At 48.1% G+C, this 16831-nt stretch overlaps 1 protein-coding gene across 7 annotated transcripts in view; it reads left to right on the top strand.

Annotated features, from left to right (window-relative positions):
• Positions 1-16831, top strand: part of RPS6KA2 (ribosomal protein S6 kinase A2) — a 345946-nt gene that overhangs the window by 279824 nt on the left and 49291 nt on the right. For all 7 annotated transcript variants that reach the window (XM_072830504.1, XM_072830506.1, XM_072830518.1 and 4 more), the window contains 3 exons: positions 545-687; positions 6793-6863; positions 10201-10289. In XM_072830504.1, the coding sequence (XP_072686605.1) occupies positions 545-687; positions 6793-6863; positions 10201-10289 (303 nt within the window). The remainder of the gene's footprint in view (positions 1-544; positions 688-6792; positions 6864-10200; positions 10290-16831) is intronic.

Genomic DNA, 16831 nt, shown 5'->3' with positions numbered 1-16831 from the left:
AGGAGGGAGACAGGAAGCGCTCACTGCATTCCCACGGCAAATGCTCCACAACCTTTATCAGACGTGCCTCACCACAGGGATCTCCTTCCCCGGTAGCCTTCTGCCTCTAACTCCCTTCCAGCCCTTTCTTTCAGAGCTACCACTTCCGTCCCATCTCCTCCGAGCAGCCCCACACGCTCCTGCATCCTGGCCCGCTGACCTGCACACCGGAGGGCCCGTCCACCTGCTGTGCCCCTTCAACAGGGGCACACTCCCGGGACTCCTTGTCAGTCTCTAAGAAATACAGCTTCTTGATCCTGTTACCAGGCACTCCAGGCTTTGTAGATCCCTGGGAGTCCTTGACTTGGGGAACTGACCATGCGGGGGCATGATGACGCTTGCATCCAAGGCGGGTTCTGTGGCCAGGACAGAGCGGGTGGGAGAAGTGACGCCCAGCTGAGCACAATGCACATATGTGACGCAGAAGCTCGCAGGTTAGGACTCAGCATAGAAACAGTTCTGGTGCCTCAGACTGAGGCGGTGCTGTGTGCTGTTCCACTTGCAGATTTCGGGCTGAGTAAGGAGGCCATCGACCACGACAAGAGAGCGTACTCGTTCTGCGGGACGATAGAGTACATGGCCCCCGAGGTGGTGAACCGGCGGGGACACACGCAGAGCGCCGACTGGTGGTCCTTCGGCGTGCTCATGGTAATGGTCTTCCCCGGTCTGCGTCAGCCTCCCTTGTCGCGGGTTCCCAGCTCCTGTGCCCATCCCCACGTCGGCTCAGAGGTCCGGGAATGGCCAAGGAAAACCATGCTTGCGGTGTATACAGGCAGTGTCCTGTGTGCCCCGGGGACAAGGAAGCCACCAGATTCCTGACCCTACCACTTCTCCACCTGTCCCAAATTCCCACTGCCAGGAAACAGAACTGGGATTCAGATAAGGACACACATGTATTAAGCGTCAAACCCTCTTGCTACTTAACATTTCTACGGTCTGGGCATGAAGAGTTTAAGGGATGTGGTGATTTTCACATTAAAGACATTTTTCTTATGTCAAACACAAAATCCTTCTACTTAGTCACAAAAATTAACATGAGCCAAAATATACATGGAGTGAGACATTTTTACATCTACATCTAGAAACTTGAATTTTCTTAGCTTGCGTGTTCACAGACCGAGCCCATACCCAGACACCGCCTAGCCCGGGGGACCCTGTAGTCGTTATAGAAGTGGTGTTGGCTCCCTTCGCCTGTCCCCAGAGGGGACATGTGGTCCTTCCTCTCCTTCCTTGCCCTGTCACTCCACCTGTCCTTCCAGCAGGCTCTGTGCCCGTGGCCTTCCATGCTCCCCGTGCCCTCTGCCCAGACTGGACTTCTGACGCTGTGGAGGGTCACTCCTCTGTGGCTTCCCTGCGTCCAGGCCACCTATCTTGACACCACACCACGTGCTTTGCTTCCTGGCTGCAGGACCGCTGGGCTGTGTCCAGCGGCGGGGTTCAGAGGCATTGCCTGGGGAACCGTAGCTTGGCTCTGTCTTGTGTCTTCTTGGCACTTTGACAAGCTGCTGTTATAAATCTGTCATCTTATGGTGTGAATCCCCACCTCGGGGTGTCTCCCCAACACGAGGCATTTCCTAAGCACCACCGTGACCTTCCACATGGACTCCCATCACAGACAGGCCCCCATGCTCAGCGAGCTCTGTGTCCCCCGGGGATGACATGCCTGTGGGCTCCCCAGTCTAACCACCTGGGGCGGGGCCCCCTGCGCTGCCTGGTCCCAAAGCTATAGGAATGCTCTGGGGTTTGGAGAATATCACACAGAGGATGGTTCTTGGCTTTTCTAAAGGAGACCTGGTCCCAGCGCTGGCTGGCATCGCTGACACACCAGGAGCCGTGGGCCCCGGGTGCTGGGCATTTCTTACTGAACCGGCGGGATCACTTTAGTCGAAAGGATTTCACATTCAGTGTCTGACAGCAGCTGGAGAAGCACATGGTGCTGGTTCCAGTTCTGTTTTGTTCAGCAGCAGGAAGCGGGAGGGGGAGTCACTGTGATAATAGAGTGAGTCTCTTGGCTCTCAGCGTTCATGAGGCACCTTCGCAACTCACCTGAACCAAAAAAATCTTTACATTATGCAGCAAAGATACCATTCTTTCTGGTATTTGATGTGGAAATAAGGCTCCAGAATCCTCAGTATTGGTTTGAGATCACACCATTGTTCTCAAAATCACATTCCCATTTCGTCCTGCCCACCGAACCCTTGGGCCTCACCTGGCAACCAGCTTGCAGCCAGATGTCAGGTCAGTTGAGGGCATGTTGTGTTTACAAGGTGCCCCCCACCAGCTTTGTTAAAGAGGGTGTAGGTCCGTGGAGGGAGCACCTGGAGGAACGGTCTGCACACTGGAGGGGCCACTGCCCGTCCCTGGCATTTCTCCACCGAGGAACTACACCCGTGTCCTCTGATGATGCAAGAGGGCCCCCCTGAGAGCTCGGATGAAGACACCCACGCCGATGGTGGAGATCCTTGTCCTGGAGCAAAGTCACATGTCTGAAGTCAAGCACTTGTCACCGGAATAGAATGGTCTCAGTAGTGATGGTTTCCATAGCAACGGTAGATCGCTATCTCCACACTTGTCTGGAACTCAGGCTCTAAGAGGACGTTGAAGTTGAGGGCTTTGTGAACGTTTTCTGAATGCTCCGGTATCATATGTGAGACTATCGGAGATACTTTTCCCGTTCTTCACCAGCACTGAGCATGTGTGGGGGCTCATACACAGGTGTCTGTGTAAATTGCTCAGACACTGCTGCAGCACATGTAGCCAGCTCAGGGCTCAGTCGCCACCCTGGGAAGGGACAGGGAGACCCACACCTACCCCTGAGGCTGCTGAGGGAAGCAGATCAGCGTAGCTTCACATGCTCAGAGCAGGGGTGGTGCACCGGGAGATGTGGACTGGTCCATGCCCCATGCACCTTGACACACCTACACACAAACATACATGCACCTGCTGAGCAAAACCCAGCCTTGTGTGCCCGGCCCCAGGTACTGCTACCAGGTCATAGAGTCTATTTCATTGTAGGATTTGTGCTTGTCTGTTTTCAGATTATGATGTAACTTGCTCTTGAGTTCTTCTTTAAGAATATTGATCAACCAGATGAACCTGAATCGTAGGTTCCCTGCTGTGAAGTGTCTCCCTTGTGGAGAACCATCTAGTTCCACTGCTCGCAGCACCTCTCAGGCTCCTTCAGTGGAGGTGTCGTGTCTGTGCCCCAGGGCTGGCCACTCTCTTTGGGTTCATTAGATGTCCGTCAGACAGGTCTTTCAACTCCAGCACTGTTGAGGTTTGAGACTGGACAATTCTTTGGATGGAGGTTGTCCTGTGCATTGTAGGGTGGGAAGTAGCATCACTGGCCTCTACTCAGTAGACGTCACTGGCACCAACACTTCCCATCTCTCCTGACCATCAAAGCTGTCCCAGACATCAGGAGATATCCCCTAGGGGACAAAGATGCCCCAGTTGAGAACCACTGCTTTAGACACATCAAAATATTTATCTTTCTCGAAATTTCATAACTGCTCCCAGGGAAGCTAACCTGAGTCTCTTTGGGTTCCCTCTGTACATTTCCACAGCCTACCTTGGTGCTGACTTTGAATGCATCGGTTGGGGTACCCCCAGCCCATGTGCCAGAGTATGAGAACCCAAGGCAAACCATGGCTTATATTAGTTTTCCCTGGAAACCTTGGTCAGTCTCAGTATTGTTCAACACCAGACCAAAACTCTTACTATGTATAATGTCCCAGGAAAGCTCACTAGTAATGCCCTGATTTAATGAGATACTTAAGTACTGAGAAATTTCTTTTTGAGAACAGTAATACTAAAATGATCTCCTTTGTCCACAGGTGATAGAAAGTGAACCCTTAGAGGGGCGGGAAGTGAAGCCAAACAAAATAGAGAGACATATATGGGTTGAGGAAATACATAGCCTCACCGTCATCACCACCACCACTATCATCTTCATTACCAAGCAGCATTTACTGAACACTCATGTACGCCAGTGTTGGGTGTTCATAAATGGTTCAGCTCTTCCTACTGTGTTGCATGGAGAAGGACAATGTAGAAGGAAGAGCAGGCTGGAGGGAGAGAAACACAAAGGATGTGGATCCCGGGAGTCGTAGTCAAAGCTAAGATGTAATCACTAAGCAAATGTGTGCCCGTTGCTGGTTGATCCATAATCAATAGTTACATGATGCACAGAGTTTAGGATGGGCACCACCTTTATAGCAATGATTAATAGCTTTCTTATTTCACATGGCCTAAAATGTTTTTCCTTGAAATGGAATTTCATTCATAGTGGACTCAAGAAAGAAAGGAGAGAGGGTAAAGAGGATAGAACCAAAATAGGGAGAGAATGGTCTTTGCCAATGTGATTCTATCTTAAGAGATATTTTAGTTTCCATGATTATAAACTTTCATCCTGTTCTGTCAGATAAACAGCTCATATTTCAGAGCATTCTACTTTTCAATTTAGTTATGTTTGTCTACTTTCAGATTCTCTTAGGGACTCTCTTACTTCTGGTGTTTATGACTCATGTCTTAATTGATCACAGGCGGTCTGTTCTGTGAGCCCTTACCGTGCGAGTGTAGTAGCGCAGCCTTCAAACACCTCGACAGGCTGGAATTGTTAAAATCCTTTTAAAATTTTACTTTCAGAAAGCAAACCAAGAATATTAATAAAGGCTTAACTACATTCATTTCTTTAAGTTTGTAATTTCACTGCTGGTAGTGAGTGCATCATAAGGATAACTCCAAATCTTAGGAAAGCTTTTTTTTTATATTTTATATTTTTATTAGAGTTCTATTTGCCAGCATATAGTATAAAAAGCTTCCGCACAGCAAAAGAAACAGTCAACAAAACTAAAAGACAACCTACAGACTGGGAGAAGATATTTGCAAATGAAAAATCAGATAAAGGGCTAGTATCCAAGATCTATAAAGAAGTTATTAAACTCAACACCCAAGAAACAAACAATCCAAACATAAAATGAGCAAAAGACATGAACAGAAATTTCACCAAAGAATACATACACATGGCCAACAAGCACATGAGAAAATGCTCCGCATCACTGGCCATCAGGGAAATACAAATCAAAACCACAATGAGATACCACCTCACACCAGTGAGAATGGGGAAAATTAACAAGGCAGGAAACCACAAATGTTGGAGAGGATGCGGAGAAAAGGGAACCCTCTTACACTGTTGGTGGGAATGTGAACTGGTGCAGCCACTCTTAGGAAAGCTTTTTTGTGCATTTCAATATTACTTATAATAGCAGAAAATTGGAAATGTTTTAAGTGTCCAACAATAAATAAACATATTTTGGTAAATCCATATATAAAGTGATATTATGAAGAGTTTATAATCAGCATGAGAAGTTTTTATATTCTGTGAATGGTGAGTATATAAAACCATTATCTGTGTTTTTAAAAAAAACAGCTTCAAGAATGTAGTAGAAGAAAATCACAAATGTTGATTGTGGCTTTCTTTGGATAATGGGATTATGGATCATTACTTTGGTCTTTCTACTTTGATGTATTTCCCAAGATTTTCATAATGCAGAGGAAAAATACTGTAGGATAAATTTTAAAGGGATAGAGACAGTAGAGTCAAAATCAAAACTAAGTCCAATTTAATAAGATCATACAAAGTCCTGCACCAAGGCTGTTTTCTTAGACAGTTGATCCTTGACCAACACAGGGATAAGGAGCGCTGACCCCTGAAGGTCATCAAAAAATCCATATATAACTTTTGACTCCCCTCAAAATTAACTAATAATAGCCTGGTGTCAACCAGAAGCCTTAGGATATCATAAACAGTAGATTAACCTGCATTTTGTACATGTATTCCAAACTGTATTCTTACAATAAAGTAAGCTAGAGAAAAGAAAGTGTTATTAAAATCATAAGAGAAAATACATTTACAGTATAGTACCATATTTATTGGAAAAAGATCCACATGTAAGTGGGTATTTCACACCCATGGTGTTCACACCTGTGTCGTTCAAGGTTCAACAGTAATCTGAAATGACACGAAGACACAGACTGGGATCAATGCTGTGGCCCATGTCAGCTAGATTCAGTTTCCTATTTTCAAGGACAGGGTTTGGTGGCACTGCTGCCCTAGTACCTTTCTTCAGAAGGGGTTGGGTGTGCATGATTTTGTGGTAGTACCCTGGGATTTCAGGCCACTGCCTCCAGAGCCTGTGTCCTCAGGGCTTTTGCATGAGAGAAATCCATGCTCAGGGAAGGCTGACCCTCAATCCTGTCTTTATCACAGAGGCCATCCTGGCAAAGGTCCACTTATTATTTCAGTGTGAGGCAGCCTGTATTGGAGATGTTATTGGGGCCATCGTGTTTTTACCAGATGTTGTAGATGGACTGAAGTCATTCTGTCCTGGCCCCCTCCATAGCACCCACCAGAGAAGGACAGGGTCCTCAAATAACCTCGTAGAAGGTGTCCAGCCCAACTGCCATTCCCTTCGCGCCCCTCTTTGTGTGTCCACGACATGCAGCACCCCTTGCTGCAGTCCAATACTTCCTGTGTTTATCACCTGTCCACCTCCCCAGTGAACTTGGAGCTCCATGAGGCCATTCTGCTCACTGATGTACTCAAAGCATGTTGGACAGCACCTGTGCTTGATGGGTCAGGATTTTGAATGGATGAATGAACTGTGGTTGCATGTTGCCCATCTGGGACTCTCTGCTATTAGATCCGGTAGGTCTGAACACTTGCTCTCCCTGTTCTTTGTTATTCCGCAGTTTGAGATGCTCACGGGATCTCTGCCGTTCCAGGGGAAGGACAGAAAGGAGACCATGGCCCTCATCCTCAAGTGAGTACAAAACACCTACCCTTGGAGATCCATCCAATACTCGTTAGCACCTTCTGATATCAATACCTTCAGTCGTGGAAACCTAGATCATTAAGTAGGCATTAGCAATAACCATAATAAACATTCTGGGCATTTTAATTACAATGGAGAGTGAATGGGATCGCCAGGTGATCCTGACAAGTCTTGCACCACAGATAACATTTTCCATCAGTGAAAATTGCATATGATGTCCAATGACAGGGATTTTCGATGTGATGATTGATGATGACCTTCACAAACTACAGATTTGAGGGACTGCAGAGAGAACACTAGAGTGGGAGTTCCCTTTCTTTTTCTATCTCTTGACCCCCGTTCGTGTGGGTACCCATGCTCTTCTGCCTGACCCTGGCAGGAATCAAAGTTACCCATGTGACCGAATACAAATTTTCTGTTCAGTTCTCACGAAGAATCATTTACCATGCAAATGGATTTTGCTCTTAGGATCCTAGAAATAAGTCTACACCCAGCGTCTTGCTATAAGCCCTTAAATGTTAGCAGGCTCCATCTAAGCACGATGTCAGAAGGGAGACATCTGGGAGGAGAAAACAGGAGCATTGCTGGGAATGGGGAAGTGGCTGTGGAACAGGTGGATCTCAGCTCCAAATTGAGGTCCCCTGCTAGACAAGGGCATGGACTTCCTGCACCTGAAGGACAAGCCATAAAGCAGCTGGTCCTCACAATCAGCTTTCTCAAATGCTGCAGATGGACAGGTCACTTTTATGAAAGTGAGAGTCCTCTAAAAAGCTTACGTGTTTGTAGATTACACCATTGTATAAATGAAAGGAGAGGAATTAGTGGAGGAAACCTCATAGGATTTGCTCAGTGTCTTCTGGTATCAGATTACCTTCATTGTGGGTGACATATCTATGGCTACAGTCTGTTATTTTTGCCTTGGTTACCCCTCTTTCTCTTAATTTTAAGGGGGAACAAGATCTTTACTTGTTCCAGGAGTGACTGAACATTTCTGAAGGAGCAGCACCAAACTGTTGCCCCATGGATCCTAAAGCATGATCTGAGGACCTCTGGAGACCTAAGACCCTCCTGGGAGCTTGGAAGCTCCTCCTTTACCAGATTTTTTTTTTTTTTTTGCAGTTATTTGAAGAAGTTAGATTACTGGATTTTTTTTTTCATCATGATAAGTGTCCTCTTTAATCCCCTTTGCTTATTTCCCCCATCTCCCTACCTACCTCCCCTCTGGCAACATCAGTTTGTTCTCTAGAGTTAAGAGTCTGTTTCTTGGTTTGTCTCTCTCTGTTTTTTCTTTGCTCATTTGCTTCATTTCTTAAATTCTACGTATGAGTGAGATCATATAGTATTTGTCTTTCTCTGATTGACTTATCTCACTCAGCATAATACTCTCTAGCTCTGTTCAAGCCTTTGCAAATGGCAAGATTTCATTGTTTTTATGGCTAAGTAATATTCCACTATATATGTACATATATATATATACACTACGTCTTTGTCAGCCATTTATCAGTCAATGAACACTTGGGCCCCTTCCATAGTTTGTCTGTTGTGGACATTGCTGCTATAAACATTGGGGTGCATATATCCCTTTGAATGACTGTTTTTGTATTCTTTGGGCAAATACCTGTTAGTATCACTGCTGGATCATAGGGTAGCTCTATTTTTAACTTTCTGAGGACTCCATACTGTTTACTAAGGTGGCTACACCAGTTTGCATTCCCACCAACAGTGTAAGAGGGTTCCCCTTTCTCCACATCCTCCACATCCTTGCCAACACTTGTTGTTTCTTATGTTTTGGGGTTTAGTCTTTCTGACAAGTGTGAGGTGACATCTCATTATAGTTTCAATTTCTTTCCTTGATGATGAGTGCTGTTGAGCATCTTTTTATGTGTCTGTCCACATCTTGGTGTCTTCTTTGGAGACATGTCTGTTCATGTCTTCTGCCCATTTTTTTCATTGGATTATTTGTTTGGGGGATGGTGATTTGTATCTGTTCTTTATATATTTTGGATACTAACCCTTTATCAGATAGTCAGTCACAGATATCTTCTCCAATTCAGTAGGTTGCCTTTTAGTTTTGTTGGTTTTTTTCCTTCACTGTGCAGAAGACTTTTATTCTGATGTAGTCTCAATAGTTTACTTTTGCTTTTATTTTCCTTGCCTGAGCAGATGTATCTAGAAAAATGTTGCTAGGGCTGATATAGATGCTCTCTTCAAGGGTTTTGATGGTTTCAGGTCTCACATTTAGGTCTTTCATCCATTCTGAATTTATTTTTGCATATGGTGTAAGAAAATGATCCAGCCTCAATCTTCTGCATGTGGCTGCCCAGTGTTCCCAACACCATTTGTTGCAGAGACTGTCTTTTTCCCATTGGATACTCTTTCCTGCTTTGTTGAAGATTAATTGGCCATATAATTGGGGGGTTATTTGTGGGTTTTCTATTCTGTTCCATTGATCTATGTGTCCGTTTTTGTGACAGTACCAGACTATCTTGATCACTACCACTTTGTAATATAACTTGAAATCTGGAATTGTGATGCCTCCAGCTTTGTTCTTTTTCAAGATTGCTTTGGCAATTTGAGGTCTTTTGTGGTTCCACACAAATTTAGGCTTATTTGTTCTAGTTCTCTGAAGTCCCAGATTTTCTTCATAGTATTGCAACAGATTGAACACAGAGGTGAGTAAGAGTATCTGGCTATCGGGGCGCCCGGTGGCTCCATCAGTTGAGTGATGGACTCTTGGTTTCAACTCAGGTCATGATCTCAGGGCCCTGGGATCAAGTCCCACATTGGGCTCCACATTCAGCATAGAGTATGCTGAAGTTTCTCTCTCCCTCTCCCCAACCCCTGCGTGTGTTCTCTCTCTCTCTCTCTCTCTCTCTGATAAATAAATCCGTCTTAAAAAAAAAAAAAAGACATCTGGCTGGCTTTCATCTAACCCAGAAGAGATTCCCAAAATGTAAACAGTAGCACTCTTCAAGCCAAAGCTTTGGTTGTTATTTTGGAAAACAGAGTTCAGTTGCATTAAAAATGTTACTTCTATTAATGGGATTTTTATTATTTATTTTTAATGTTTGTATTATTTTTTAAGCAAATTGTTAAAAAAGCTATTATAAAAATGTCTGCCATATAACCCACATAAACAGAAGCTCTTTGATGGCCTAAATAATTTCTAAAGTGCAAAAGAGCCCTAAGACCAAAAAGCTTGGGTGCTGCTGCCCTGGGTCACATTGATTCGATCTGTCTGTCGATGCTGACCAAGCAGGATCCTCAAGTGCCAGAGAAAACTCTGGTTGTCCTTGTCATTTCACACCACACCTGTGCTTTTCAGAGCCAAGCTGGGCATGCCGCAGTTCCTCAGCATGGAAGCCCAGAGTCTGCTGAGAGCCCTCTTCAAACGGAACCCGTGCAACCGACTTGGTAAGAGCCCGCACACCCCAGGGACTGCAGGCGCTGCTTCCCCACCCTGCTATGCTTTTGTCTGGCTACACGTTTGTCCAAGTTCACTGAAAGCAAAGGTCTTGCCAGGGGTGCAAATACTCTCCCATGTCCCAGATATATGGATCCCCAAAACACAGTCCCTGGCAGATATTGTAAGCTATTTTCTGAAAGTCACTATTTTTACACAAAATGGTAACACTTTTTTCTACTCATTTTACTTGCCTTTTAGAACCTCATAAACAGGACAAAACAGCTGAAAGCTGCTTCTTATTTAATCCCTCTTTAGTTAATAAATGTCAACCTGTTTTAAAATCAAGATTTACATGAGTGTTAACTAAGTACTAACCCATTTTCAGAATAATTCTTTACAAAAGGTTTCCCCTAGATGCTTTTCAGTGGTGCTTCTCCCACAAATGAAGTATTGTATAGACCTCCCCCAGGTCACACAGCTGCTGAATCGCCCTTGTCCATGCGTGGGTTTTCATTCCTCATTGTCACCGGCGCTGGTGTGCGTGCCCGGTGTAGTGACGCGAGACCACTGACGAGGTAGATCCATCAGGGCGGGAGCAGGTGCCCCACATGGTGCCAGCTGCATGCGGAGCTGGAGGGCAATGAGATAAGGCTCCATCTTTCTGCCCACATGGCAGCAAACACTAGAGAGCAGAGTGGAATAGGCGGGCCCTCCTATTCCCTGAAGTCCTCCAGAGAGCAGATGGTGCAACATTTTAACACTTTGGCAAAACCCATCAACACTTTAAACTGTATGCAACTCTATACCAAGAAATTTTACTTCCAGAAGGCTATCCAGTGCATAAGTTACATGTATAAAAAATGCTCATTGATAATCTCTCTTTTTTGCGAAGACCTGGAAATAAGGTAAATGTCGATCAGTAAGGACACCATTAGGTAAATTATGGCACATCCATACCAGGCCTAAGGGCAGCCATTTAGATGAGGGTAAATGGAGGGGCGGGGGGCACCTGGTTGGCTTAGTCATTGAAGCATCTGCCTTTGGATCAGGTCATGATCCCGGGGTCCTGGGATGGAGCCCCAAGGTCAGGCTCCCTGCTCAGCAGAGAGTTTGCTTCTTCCTCTGCCCCTCCCCACCCAATCGCCCATTCAGCTCACTCTGTCTCATACACGTTCTCTCAAATAAATAAATAAATAAATCTTTTAAGAAATAGAAATAAATAAATGGGACAAGCTTTCACCAGGTGTCTCCACCAGGGCACAGGGGACATCTCAGCTGGGTAATTCTTTCTTGCAGAAGACTGTCTCGTGCCATAGGATGTTTGGCAGCAACCCTGCCCTCTCCCTAGATGCCTCCCTCCCCAAGCCATAGCAAGCTGAGCTATGTCTAGAGTTGCCCCTGGGAACAGTTCCCCCCCACCACTCACCCCTACTAGACCCACTGCTCTGTCAATCCTGGCTGGAAAGATGCCCAGGATCTATCTAGTTGCATAGATGAGTTGCTGCAGAGTCTAAACGCATCCCGTGGGGGGACCTGTACCCATTTTAAAACACAGTAGGTGTCTGCAAGCAAGTGTGGAGAGCCCCACATGGACCCAGCCCCTGACACCCAGCGCCTGACACCCTGGCACAGGCCCCCAGATGGTGACTGCCAAAATGACCATCATCAAATGACTTTTATTAAAGACCCGCCAGCATGATAATTGCACACATCTTAAGGGGCGCCCCTAACAGAGCCCCAGAGGTCAGACACTAAGGGCAGGCACTCCTCATTCTGCCAAAGGCCCTCTCAGGACAGCAGCTCTGGTCACTGGGCTGCTGAGCCGGCAGGTGCCAGTGGGGACGGCAGAGAGCCTGGAGGTCTGGGAGGGGGTGCATGCCAGGCTCCAGAGCCGGGTTTACACCATGCTGACATGCAAGGGCTGGGGTGGGGTGTATAGATCTGGTTTTCAGTCTTGAGGAACCTTGAGGGCCTCACAGAATTCCCTCCACCTTGTTGTCACTGGGCACCACAGTGAAGTCCCAGATGGGCCCCAAAGACACCAGCCAGGAGTCGTGATGGGCCCTCGTCCTGGCTCCATCAGAGAGGCACTGCTCCTATAGATGCCTGCACCACACCCCTGCGTTAGGAAACGCCGCTTGCACGTTTCCTGGCCCTGTGCGCTGTGTGCGCCATGTGCACCTCCACACACAAATACCAGCTCGGGAGAACCTCCTCGAATCGACGGCCTCCCCATATTCATCCCGGGGCTCCCACAGGCAAGGCCCTCATGTCACGTGTCCTGCGATGGGGAGGGTTACAGGGACAGTGGGAGCACTCGACCCCAGGAACACAGACAGGGAGTAAAGGGCCCCACGTCTGACCTCCATCCTGGAATTGTCTTGTGATTTTGTCAATCCCCTGTCACCTGGCCTGGGGGCCTCCCCAAGATAGCAGACCGTCTCCTTGGTCACTGTGCTTTCTGGGGACAAGGTGCACAGACTTCTTAACTGTTACAGCGCATTTTAAGACCTGGAACCAAGCAGTAAACATGTCCCTCAGCTCAGTGTGTTCAACGTCACCCCCTTGTATTTATCTCTAAGAGTCACAAAGACCATAACTGTTTTTCTATTTCTGATGTGACTCTCCTCATCATGAATTAATTGATGACCTTTCATTAATGTCTCCGTCTCTGTGGAAGTGGCCCCGAAATAATCCCTCCCTGTCCAAGGCCAGCCTGTAGTGCGGCTTGGCAGGTCTTAACCCACAGAGCACCTGCCTCAGAGCCTGGAGTGCCCAGAAACCTCGCTGCAGGTCATTTCTACTCCTTTATGAGCCCCTTCCCCTTCTCCCCCGTCCCCCACCAAGCCCACACAGGCAGAGTCCCTGTCTTGTTTTGTCAGTCTTCCAGATGCCGGGTTCCAACACCTGGACGCCCCTGTATTTCATTCTGTGACTCCTTCCCAAGTGCTCTACCCCCAGCCAGCATGGGCACAGCCTCTCTGCACAGCCCGGGAGGCAGGGGGGAGGTCAGCTCTCCCACTCCGCTGCCCCATCGGTTCTTTAACCAACCAGCTGAACAGCTCACTTCTCTTCCCGGGCCTCGGTCCCCCTGGAGAGAACGGTAGTGTGCATGGAGCACTGCACTAAGAAAATCATTATCTCATTGAAACCTGCACAACAGTGCTTCAAGGTAGGGAAAAGGAGACACTTAGATTTGCTTATAAGAGAGGTGTGTCCATAAGAATCACTTGTAGTTGCAAAGTACAAAACGCTTAAGCAACTTAAAATGATTTTACCCAATGATTTAATTCTTCAAAGTGCAGTTTATTTTTCTTGCAGTAACAAGTCATATGGCCATAGAGGATTGTAAGCGTTGGCTCGGCAACCAAACTATAGTTATCAAAAGCCCAGGTCTGCTTATCTTTTTATTACCACCCTTAGTACATTGCCTTTTCATCTTCATGAGTGGTGCCTTGTGATCACAAAGTGGCTGCCACAGCTCCAGGCATCACATTCAGTTGAAAGGAGGAAATGGATGAGGGCAGCTGCATCTGTCCCTTTTATCAGGAAGCCAAAGCTTTCCCAGAACGCTGGGACTTCTCTTTACTTCTTGCTAAGTAGAAACTGTCACTTGGCGCTTCTAACTAAAAGGAACATGGGAAAATAACTATTAGGATAGAAGGAATAGGAGATTGGGAATGGTTGTCTTATTAGCCAACCTCCAGGATCGGCTGCGGGAGGTATTCGATAAAGGGTGAGCCGACCTGAGGGAGGGTCTGTGCCTGGCCGACCTTTCCCCAACTCCTCAAACCCTATTTCTCACTCCTTTCAGCAGATCTTAGGGACCCATTAGTTAGGAAGGAGAGGGACTATATGGTATGTAATCTAGAAATAATACATATGCATATGGGGCTCCCCAGTGCTTCCTAGGCTCTGGCTCTGGTGACACAGTGGAACAAAACCATGGTCCTCGCTCTCACAGGGCCTTTAGCACAGCAGAAGATGCTAGCATTAGCCAAGGAAGTGGCAAATAGAAAGAGAGAGGTATAAGGTGGAGCTCACTGGAAGGAGAGAGAGCTTTGCAGGAATGTGGACACTGGTAAGTGTGCACCGGGGAAGGGGAGTTTGTGAGGAGCCCCGGGTGGCAGCACCGGGCAGAGGGCAGAGGGTCGCAATGCCAGGACCGTATCCCGCCTGGCACTTACTTGCTGAAGTGACCTGGAGCAGATGTCTGCACCTCTCTGGGCCACTTTCCCTATCCGTGGATTGAGGGTGATGGCAATACCTCCTTCACAGTGTGGTTGGAAAAACCTAAAGAGCTAGAACAGTGCCTGACACACAGGACACACTTTAATGTGTCTGACAAATCCATGAAAAGCAGAGATCACCAGAGCCCCAAGATCCGTGGTGAGGGATCATGTCTACACCTCTTGGCTGCACTGCTTCCTACTAACTGGACCATTGTCGTTCTCTCCTGCTTGGCTGTGGGACAGAACAGAGAAAAGTTATCTGATGCACAAGTACCGATCCACTGCGACTCTGGGAAAAACAAAACAGACTATCGTTTTATGGGATGCATTTTAATAGACATTGTTAAACCTTCTCCTGAGATCATTGCAAAAGAGTCCGTGTTTGACCTGTGTCTGGAGAGCCCTACGTTCCCTGACAGGAAAGCATCAAGGTGGCCTGCTGGGTCCTGAACTCAACGGGAGGGAGCGCAGGGTCTCTCCACCCACTGGGAAGGGGGACGCCAGCGTGGTTGCCCTCTGAGGCCCTGTCCAGGGTGTTCCACCAGGAACCTTGCCCACGGCTGAAACTTCTCTTTCGGTGCCGAGTTTGTGCTGCAAAGGTCTGTGCAGTCCCTGCCCTGTCGTTCTCAGACGGAGATCTGGGCACGTGGTGAATTGTGACTGTGCGAGCATGTGTGAAAATCAGAGGCTGGCGAGGGGAGCAGACGTGGCACCTCCTCCCCATCCCCGGTTCCCTCTCAGCGGAGCCCCGGCTGCCACCCGTTCCCGCCCAGGGGAGCCTGGCTGCGGGTCCTACCCCACCAGACGTCCCCGCGGGGACCCAGACTCAGAACAGAGGGATGAAGACATCGGACCCATCCGTTCGCTGAAACACACATGAGACCAGAAGCGAGTCACACTGGTCTCCTGAGGCGCCTGAAGACTTGTGCCTGGAAGTCACTGTCCTTTCAAACACCGGTGCATTAGCTAGAGAGGATTTGTCACCACGCGCCGCCTGGTGAATGACACTTGGGGAGGATCCGTATTTTCTCTCCCTCTGCTCTGGAAGAAGGAGGTGATTTTCTAAATAATTTATTCTTTTGTCTTAGAATTTAATGTCACAAAAGTCACAGTTCTCTAACCCAAAGTATCATTTTGTTATTTAGTTTAAATCACTGATGAGAGAGGAAGCTGGCTTCTCTCATTAAGTGTATGGGCTTATGTCATCTTAGAAGAGCCTGGCCCAGCGGCCCAGCGGAGCCCCCAGGAGGCATGGCTGTCGGCCCATCTGCGGCCAAAAACTGCCCCTCAGATCATCCCCAAAGGGGGTCCTGCAGCCTCCAGGAGCAGTTGGCCCGCCCTCGGAGGATACACAACAGAAGATGTCCAGACTCAGCATAAAGAAGAAACTGTAGTTGGGATTATTATTAGTCATACGACTTTCCCTGGGGACGTAACTGAATCTAATTGTCCCCAAATCCTCTGCCGTAAGGAGGGAAATCACATTGCATAGATGCGTCTTGGTCTGCACAGGCAGTTGGGTCCTTCTGTCCTTTCCATTTGCTGGGAACCTTACCCTTGGCCATCAAATAGCCCCCGGCCATTCAGGGGGCTCAGAGGGCATCCCCCTTCCCGCCCCCCACCGCTGCTGATCCTCACACGTAAGCCAGAACCTCTGTCTCTTGAATCCTACTCTGTCGAAGCAACCTGGGCCCCAGCCCACCCCAGGCACCCTACCCCATGGCCGGCCCGCATTGGTGCTGGGAAACAACAAACCCCCTGCACGTCCCCCTGCACCCCTCCTGGCGCCTCCCCTCCCACTGAGCCCCCCCCCCCCGCCAGGAGGCCCACTCCCAGGCCTCACACCGGCCCCACGTCCCCGCTGCCCCACTAGCTCCGCCCCTCACACAGGAGTGGAGTTCCCAGCGGGTTCAGCCAAGCCCACTTGCATGCTGGGGGTAAAACAATAAGCTGGAAACGATGAGGGGCAAACAGATAAGGGTGACTGCAGCAAAGGGTGAGACACTCAGTGGCTGTCCCATCCCACTGATGAGCTTCCTGAGCCCACAGAACAAAGTGCCACGGACCATGCGCTTTCCCCAGGGACGTAATGTCTCCAGCTCTGGAGGCCTGAGTCCTGCATCAGGGCATGGGCAGGGTGGGAAGGAAAATCCCAGGCCTCTCTCCCAGCTCCTGGGGGCTGCAGGATCCTCGCTGCTCACAGGCTTCCAGAAGCACCAGCCTCCTCTCTGCCTTTACCTTCACTGGCATTTTCCCTGTGTCTGTGTCTGCGTCCCAAGTTGCCCCCTTTCCACAAGGATGCTGGTCAGGTTGGGTGG

The sequence above is a fragment of the Canis lupus genome, chromosome 1, assembly GCF_048164855.1.
Source record: "Canis lupus baileyi chromosome 1, mCanLup2.hap1, whole genome shotgun sequence".
NCBI classification, from domain to species: Eukaryota; Metazoa; Chordata; class Mammalia; order Carnivora; family Canidae; genus Canis; species Canis lupus.
The sequence above is the reverse complement of the archived record's forward strand: the minus strand, read 5'-3'. Positions and strand labels throughout refer to the sequence as shown.